Source organism: Populus nigra, chromosome 5, assembly GCF_951802175.1.
Source record: "Populus nigra chromosome 5, ddPopNigr1.1, whole genome shotgun sequence".
Classification (NCBI taxonomy): Eukaryota; Viridiplantae; Streptophyta; class Magnoliopsida; order Malpighiales; family Salicaceae; genus Populus; species Populus nigra.
The window spans coordinates 10,177,890-10,187,491 of NC_084856.1; the positions used below are offsets into that span (position 1 = coordinate 10,177,890).

Sequence of the window (9,602 nt, forward strand, 5' to 3'; positions counted from 1 at the left end):
AAATTTCATCTAATCTCTTTCTTTCTTTTTTATATGCTAGTGATATGATTATAGATAGTAACAAGATGAAACATAACCCCTTTTTGATCTGCCTTAGTTTCCTAACTCAAACAAACTAACAATCTGATGTGAAGATGAAAGAAGGTAGGTTTTGTTATATGGTGAAGAGGATCAGCCTAACACCAGCGTAATCATGCTAATGACCCTTTGGAGGTGCCAATTGGGTCAATTATAAGAGCTAGGGCAAAGAAGCTTAAAGAAGCCTCAAATGGGTTTCTACATAACATATAGAGCAAGAAGGACCTAGAGGAGTTTGGGACATCTAAGGAGCATGAAGGACAACCTCTAATTCATCTAATTAAGGTCCAAGAAGATCCCAATTCATGTGGAACAAGGGGCTAATGTGTCCGGCCCTATACCAGCCTTGTTAGGCTTGTTTTTCCTAATGCTAAAAGGATAGAAAGTCAGCTGCTTGACCGCTTTTTATGTTCGGCTTGTTTTAACTCGCAAGTGCACGAGTGTGCGATGTAGCAATTAACTCGGTAAGATCGAGGTCATATCCACAGAGAGCTAGATCTGGAAATTAAGCTAGGTAACAAAACAAAACTCAAGAGAAATTAAATTAACAATAACTTGGTTGAAAATGATTGATGGATTTGTTTTCAAAGATGAAAAAGTGTAAATAGATTTTAAATGACAAGAAAAAGTAAGTCTTGGTCCAAATCAATTTTAATGGTGATGTATTGGTGATTCCTTTAACATATATAAGATAACTCAACCTAATATCAACGATGGTGATATTAGATTGGAAGATATTACAATGAAGTTTAAAAGGATGAAGATTGATTATTGCTTAAGAATGTACAAGTATTTTCATATTAAGTAAGACATTGAATCAAGCAATCTCTATACCAAAACTAAGGTTTGTGCATAAAAATTCAAGATTATAACATTACCTAAATGATTTCTAAAATTTCTTTGCAATAATAAACATTCATGAAGAAAATGAAAAGATAGACATTAAGATTCATTCATATCTTAAAGAACTCACCTCAACCACCATCATCCTTGATTTGGATCCAAGAAGAAGATTAGCCAACCATGATTAGATATAATAACACTTCAATAAACATAAAATGACTTGAATCAAACTGAAATAATGAGTTTTACAAGCTAAAGAACCGAAATCTATAAAGAAGAACACAACACAATTTCAGTAAAAATTCGGACACAAATCTGACTCTAACTTTGGACAGCAATTCGACCCTTTTAGAAGCCTCCCCTGGAGATGGCTATTAGAGACATATTTATAGGCCATTCTGTTAGCTTTCCAGATCATTAAAGAACAGCTCATTTGGACATCTGAGTCAAAAGTTATGGACAAAACACCGAAAGGTGTTCTGGAAAATCAAACCAGGCCAGCTTGGAGAACACTTTGGTGCACGTTTTTCTTCCTCCTTTATGAGTTGTCTCTTTCTTCTTTTGACCCAAAATAATGTCACAATGTCCCCTCCAGCTTTCCATCCATGTGCTTGCCCTCTTGGATCAATGAATTACCCAAATAAATCAAATGTTATTTATTATGTGGACATGTAGGATCATGGATTGTGTTTGGGCTGATTTGGAAGGTGATTTGGGGCTGATTTGGGGCTGAATTTAAGCATCAAATAAGGATACAAATGTACCTATTATTTGGGCTAAGATTGACTTTGAAACCTTGAGTGTTTGATGGTTGAAGTTTGCACACAACATAAGGCATGTTTGGGCTTGAAATAAATCATATGATATTCTTTTCTAGAATTGGACTTGAATTGATTTTTGGGGCAAATTTGGAGCACTTATTTGAACCAAGATTTGCTTCAATCTTCAACTAAATTTCTCTTCAATTCTTTGTTCCGAATTCCGACGTTGAATTTTCTGAAATAATTCATTTAAGCTCCAAAAACCTATCGAGACATTAAAAGAAACTTCATTACTAAAAAGCACATCAATTATTATAAAAAACCCAAATAAAAATAATAAATACATATGTAAAATAAGAGACTTAATGATACTTTTGATGCACAATCATCAGCAATCTATTCTTCTAATTAAGTAAGGAAGTTCACTAAATCTTGTTCCTAAAGAAGGGAGGATTATTTAATACTTTTCTTAACTTAGCAAGGAAAGCAATTAAATCAGCAACAAATGAGGAAATTTGTTTTCTTATTTGTCCAAGTTAAACAAGCAAATCCAAGCTAATCAAGGACATCAAGGGGGCAACAACATAAATTTTCCAAATCATATTTCTCCTAGTTTATTTGAGACTTCTTAAGGGTGATAAATCTGATTCTAGCATATTTTGGACGATAATTTTCAGATTTTTATTATTTTTTATTATTTTTTTCTTAGTCTTTGGGTTATTATTACTTATTTAGGTCAATTGTAAGTGGGCCTCATATAAGTCCACCTAAGGGAGGTCTATTAAGGTTTCTTTAACTCTAGTGTCAGTATAAATAAAGACATAACCAAACATTTAAGGTTACTCAATTTTCAGATCAATAAATTTCTTTGCTGCACTTATTGTGTGTTGGTGGGATAATATCCCTTGGTTCTCCAAAGGATTGAAAAACAACTTATCGAAGAAAAATTGTCTTCTTGGCATCATCCTTATACTTCTCGTTCGCGAATTAATATTCATTAGGTGGGGGTTTCTGTTTCCAATAGTGCTGGTGCCTAAGTACAAGTTATCTTTGTTTCACACTCCTATCAAACTTGATTTACTTGGCTTTTCGGGAATTGATGTCTTTGCTTGTGGGTTGCGTGACCACGTGATCACGAGGTTCACATCATTGGTTCTCTAAAGAACTGAAAATGACTTATCAAAAAACAACTGGCTTCGTGGCGTCATCCTTATACTTCTCATTCGTGAATCAATATTTGTTGGGTGGGGGTTTTCCATTTCCAATAGTGTTAGTGCTTAGGTACAAGTTATCTTTGTGTCACACTCCTATGAAACCTGATTTACTTGGCTTTCCGGGAATTTATGTTTTTGCGTATGGGTTGCATGACCACGTGATCACGAGGTTTGCATCATTTGGTATCAGAGCTTGGCTCCATTAATCAGGTTATATCCATCAGAAGAAGACACAACAAGAATAGAGTTTACGACAGGAAGAACACTGATTTAGACTCGAAATTACAAATCTGACTTTTGTTTGAACCAAAATTGATCGAAAACAGACAAATATGAAATTGATGAGAATGAATCAAACAACAGCCAAATATCCCAAATATAATGATAATATATTGGAAGGAACAAAATCAACAAAAACAAAACAAGTTTTGAAAGACAACGCAAAACAAACCCGTTACAACAAGACAAAACCCGATTTTGGAACCTAAAGAAAACGCAGTCCAAATGACCTCGAATTTAATATATAGTATTAGGATACCAAGAAAACAACAAATCTCAGTTTACAGGTTGTTATATTATGTCTAGGTACCCAAACCCCGTGTATGATCATTTTGCGGCAAAATTGAACCTCCAATTAAAAACTCTAGCAACTGATATCACAATAAGACCAAATTTTATACATGTTGATATCTCACCCCCAATAGACATAATATGGATTTTCAATTGATTCTGAGGTGATTTTCTTATGGTTCACTAAGAATAGTGTTTCTACGGCAGAATTGAACTCGAATTAAAACGTTAAGAAAACGATATTAAAATAAGCCCAAATTTAATATATGGTGCGATATCACCCCCAGTAGACATAATATTAAGTTTAAATTGATTCTAAGGTTTTTTTCTTATGGTTCACTAAGAGTAGTGTTTCTGCGGCAGAATTGAACCTCGAATTAAAACCTCAAACAAACAATATCAAAATAAGCCCAAATTTGACATATAATTCAATCTCATCTCCAATAAACAGAATATGAAGTTTCCATTGATTCCGACGTGTTTTGCCATAGTTCACCAAGAGTTGTATTTCTGAGGCAAAAATTGAATAATCCTTCAAATTTCAACTAATCCCTCCCTCTCTTTCTTTTCTTATTTTTAATATATTGATATGATGAGGGATAGTAACAAGATGAAATATAACACTTTTTTTGTGTTTTTTTATTTATTTTTTTGCTTTGATGACATAGACATAAAGAACAAGAAGATGGACGTAAACACTGAAAAACTTAAAGGAACACTAAAAAAATGAAAAGAACAGAAGGATATGACCTTGTTTCTGAGCCTAGCTCTGATACCAACTAATGCAAACCTCGTGATCACGTAGTCACGCAATCCACAATCAAGATTGAGATCTGATCCTAGCAAGCCGAAATAGGTCTGATAGGAGTGTGACACAATGGAAACCTGCCCCAAGGCACCAACATTATTGGATTGAGTAGAATGACGCCATGAAGCCAGTTAATCTTCGATAAGTAAAATTCAGTTTGTTCAAGAACTGAAGAACGCAAGATGATGCGAACCTCGTGATCACATGGTCATGCAACCCTCACGCAAAGACACTAATTCCCGGAAAGCCAAGTAAATCAGGTTTGATAGGAGTGTGACACAAAGATAACTTGTACCTAGGCACCAGCACTATTGAAAACGGAGACCCCCACCCAACGAATATTGATTCGCGAACGAGAAGTATAAGGATGACGTCACGAAGACAATTGTTCTTCGATAAGTTGTTTTCAGTTCTTTAGAGAACCAAGGAAGGGAGATTATCCCACCAACACACAATAAGTGCAGCAAAGAAGTTTATTGATCTGAAAATTGCGTCCCCTTACATGTTTGGTTATGCCTTTATTTATACTGACTCTAGACTTAAGAAAACCCTAATGGACCACCCCATCCCGAGGGAGAACTTACGTTCCAAATGCAAGCCATGACGCAGATGATGGAGAGGATGAATGTTGTGATGGAAAATGTGTGTGATAGACTTGATAGGGGTAGAGAAACGTGGTAACAAGGCTGGTACAAGCACCCAAAATATGAGGAAGCTTGGGGCTGAACCGAAAGCAAACAATGTCGGTAGGGCCGAAAGGCCAAGGTGGGCTGATTATGAGGATTTTGAGGAGGCCGTTGATGATATTGGTGATGGTGGTTTTGAGGATGAGGCCATAGGCCATCGGGAAGGTTTTCGGCAGCCTAGAAACCGAAGGGATTATGGGAATAGAACTAGGGGCCAATTCGGCCAAAGGGAAAATTTCCGTAGTGTTGGGGGACATGCTGATTTAGATGGTGATTTGGATGCCATCAAACTGAAAATACCTTCTTTTCAAGGTAAAAACGATCCTGAGGCATATTTGAAGTGGGAGAAAAAGGTGGATTGGATTTTTGATTGTCATAACTATTCGGAAGTGAAGAAAGTAAAATTAGTAGTCATCGAATTCACAGATTATGCATTGATATGGTGGGATCAGAATGTTATTAGTAGAAGAAGGAGTGGAGAGAGGCTGGTAGCGTCGTGGGAGGAGATGAAAGTGTTGATGAGAAGGCGATTTGTGCCTAGCCACTATTATAGAGATTTGTATTTGAAATTGCAGGGTTTGAATCAGGGTTCTAGGTCCGTGGATGAGTATTTCAAGGAGATGGAGATTGCCATGATTCGGGCCAATGTGATTGAGGATCGGGAAGCTACCATGGCTAGATTTCTAAATGGGCTGAATAGGGACATTGTGAATGTTGTAGAATTACAACATTGTGTGGAATTGGAGGGCATGGTCCATATGGCAACGAAGGTGGAGAGGCAAATAAAGAGAAGGGGCAGTACACGTTTTCAGACCAATTCGACTTCATCTTCCTCAACATGGAGGCTGAATTTGAAAAGAGAGGGGGCTGTCCAACCAAAGCCTTATGCAAAGGTCGAACCATCTAAGGCCAAAAAGGATACTCATACGAATGGGAAAGGTAAATCTGAATCTCAACCTACTCGTGATAGAGATATTAAATGCTTTAAGTGTTTAGGGAAGGGGCACATTGCATCTCAGTGTCCAAACCGAAGAGTTATGCTTACAAGAGACAATGGGGAGGTTGAATCTGAAAGTGAAGAGATGCCACCTTTGGTGGATTGTAGTGATGAGGAGATTGCATATCCTGTTGAGGGGGAGGCCTTGGTTATAAGGCGTGCGCTGAACATGCAAATCAAAGAAGATGATATAGATCAGCAACGGGAAAATATATTTCACACTCGATGTCACATCCAAAAGAAGGTATGTAGCATGATAATTGATGGAGATAGTTGTGCTAATGTTGCTAGTGATACTCTTGTGAAGAGATTGAATCTGAGTTGTGTTAAGCATCCGAGGCCTTATAGATTGCAATGGTTGAATGAATATGGTGAAGTGAGGGTTACTACGCAGGTTGTGATTGCGTTTGCTATTGGGAAGTATTCCGATGAGATTTTGTGTGATGTAGTCCCAATGCATGCTAGTCACTTACTTTTGAGGCGTCCATGGGAGTTTGATCAGAAAGCGATTCATGATGGGTTTAGAAATAGGTTCACTATTGTAAAGGATGGTAAAATCATCACTCTTGTACCTCTTTCTCCAAAACAAGTGTATGATGATCAAATGAAATTAAAAAAGGAATGTGAGGATGGGAAGAATGAAAATTCACGTGAGGACAATGGTGAGAGAAAACCATCAGATTCGGCTAAACCGAAATCATTAATTAAACCGGTTGAGAGTGGAGGTAAAAACCGAGGAGTGAAGAAACTAAGCTTGTGTGATGATAATACTGTGGAAAAATTAAAGAAACAACCCAATTTTTATGCAAAGGGATCTCAAATCAGATCTGCATTTTTCACTAATAAGCCAATGATCTTACTTGTGTATAAGGAGGCTTATTTTAACATTAACGATCTTGATTATGCTATTCCTAGTGTGGCTGTTTCTTTGATGCAGGAGTTTGATGATGTATTCCCTGAAGACATCCTTAATGGATTACCACCATTAAGGGGGATTGAACATCAAATTGATCTTGTGCCCGGAGCTTCAATTCCTAACCGTCCAGCCTATAGAAGCAACCCCGAGGAGACGAAGGAGCTTCAAAGGCAAGTAGATGAGTTGATGATGAAGGGGTACATTCGTGAGAGTATGAGTCCTTGTGCTGTGCCAGTGCTACTTGTGCCTAAAAAGGATGGTACATGGAGGATATGTGTCGATTGTCGTGCCGTCAATAACATAAAGGTAAAGTATCGACATCCTATTCCTAGGCTTGATGACATGTTAGATGAGTTACATGGATCATGTATTTTCTCTAAGATTGACTTAAAAAGTGGGTACCATCAAATTAGGATGAAAGAGGGTGATGAGTGGAAAACTGCATTTAAGACTAAGTATGGTTTGTATGAATGGTTAGTCATGCCGTTTGGACTTATAAATGCACCTAGCACGTTTATGCGTTTAATGAATCATGTATTGCGTACGTTTATAGGTAAGTTTGTTGTTGTGTATTTTGATGACATTTTGATCTATAGCAAGAACTTAAATGAGCATCTTGATCATTTGCGTAATGTACTTAGTGTGTTGCGTAGTGAGCAATTATATGCTAATCTTAAGAAGTGTACCTTTTGCATGGAAAAAATTGTGTTTCTTGGCTATGTCGTAACTGCGCAGGGTATCGAGATGGACGAGGAGAAAGTTAAGGCCATCCGGGATTGGCCTACACCAAAATCAGTAAGTGAGGTAAAGAGTTTTCATGGACTTGCTAGTTTTTATATAAGGTTTGTGAAGGATTTTAATACTATTGCTGCACCTTTAACTGAAATTGTGAAAAAATCTGTTGGATTCAAATGGAATGATGAACAGGATGAGGCTTTTAATTTGTTGAAAGATAAACTTTGTTCGGCACCTGTTTTAGCTTTGCCAGACTTTACGAGAGCTTTTGAAGTTGAATGTGATGCGTCAGGTATTGGTATAGGAGCTGTGTTAATGCAGGATAGGAGGCCCATTGCGTATTTCAGCGAAAAACTTAATGGGGCAGCCTTGAATTACCCTACATATGACAAGGAGCTATATGCCTTGGTAAGAACTTTAGAGACGTGGCAACATTACCTGTGGCCCAAGGAGTTTGTGATACATTCTGATCATGAATCATTGAAGCACTTGAAAGGGCAAGGTAAGTTGAGTAGGAGACATGCCAAATGGGTTGAATTTATTGAAACCTTTCCGTATGTGATCAAGTATAAGCAAGGGAAAGAAAACATTGTGGCTAATGCACTTTCGCGCAGGTATGTTCTTTTATCTACTTTGGATGCTAGATTTCTAGGATTTGAACACATAAATGAATTGTACAAGGATGATAGTGATTTTGCAAATGTTTACGATGCTTGCGAAACTTTGGCTTTTGGAAAGTTTTATAGACTTGATGGATATTTGTTTAAAGAGAATCGTTTGCGTGTTCCATTAAGTTCTATGCGTGAATTGCTTGTACGTGAAGCACATGGAGGCGGGTTGATGGGGCATTTTGGTGTTGTTAAGACTTTGGATGTGTTGCTAAGACTTTGGATGTGTTGCATGAGCATTTTTATTGGCCTAAAATGAAAAAAGATGTGCAACGCATATGTGATAAATGCATAACGTGTAGAAAAGCAAAGTCTAGGACTCAACCACATGGCTTGTATACCCCTTTGCCTGTACCGAAAGAACCATGGGTAGACATTTTAATGGACTTCGTCTTAGGTTTACCTAGGTCAAAACGGGGTAGGGATTCCATCTTTGTAGTTGTTGATAGGTTTTCAAAGATGGCACACTTCATTCCATGTCATAAAACTGATGATGCAACTAACATTGCTGATTTGTTCTTTAGGGAGATAATACGGCTTCACGGGGTCCCTAAGAGCATTGTTTTTGATAGAGATGTTAAGTTCCTTAGCTATTTTTGGAAGGTGTTATGGGGAAAATTGGGTACTAAACTGTTGTTTTCAACTACTTGTCACCCCCAAACAGATGGACAAACCGAAGTAGTTAATAGGACCTTAACACAACTTCTGCGTGCTGTCATTCAAAATAACTTAAAGAATTGGGAAGATTGTTTGCCATTTATAGAGTTTGCATATAATCGTAGTGTGCACTCTACTACTGAATTCTCACCATTTGAAATTGTGTATGGATTTAACCCTTTAACTCCAATGGATTTGATTCCTTTGCCAATTGATGAAAGGGTTAGTTTGGATGGTAATCATAAAGCACAGGTGGTGAAAACACTTCATGAGAGTGTGCGGCAACAGATTGAAAAGAGGATCGTGTGTATGCGACCAAAGCCAATAAGGGGCGCAAACATGTTGTCTTTCAGCCCGGCGATTGGGTTTGGGTGCATATGCGCAAGAAGAGATTTCCGACCCATAGGAAATCAAAGTTACAACCACGAGGAGATGGGTCATTTCAGATCCTTGAGAGGATCAATGACAATGCTTATAAAGTTGATTTGCCAGGTGAGTATGGTGTTAGTGCTACCTTTAATGTTTCTGATCTTACTCTGTTTGATGTAGGTGATGATTCGAGGTCGAATCCTTTTGAAAAGCGAGGGGATGATATGGATCAGCCCAACACCAAGCGTAATCATGCCAACGACCCATTGGAGGTGCCAATTGAGCCAATCACAAGAGCTA

At 37.6% G+C, this 9,602-nt stretch overlaps 1 protein-coding gene across 1 annotated transcript; it reads left to right on the top strand.

Moving 5' to 3' along the window:
* Positions 1–4,914: 4,914 nt before the first annotated feature.
* Positions 4,915–9,415, top strand: LOC133694387 (uncharacterized; the record flags this gene model as incomplete). The annotated part of the gene is made up of 7 exons (XM_062115888.1): positions 4,915–5,020; positions 5,273–6,462; positions 6,895–7,161; positions 7,609–8,222; positions 8,355–8,481; positions 8,514–9,155; positions 9,287–9,415. Coding segments are annotated over exons 1-7 (3,075 nt in total), but the record flags the coding sequence as incomplete, so codon positions are not given.
* Positions 9,416–9,602: the final 187 nt, after the last annotated feature.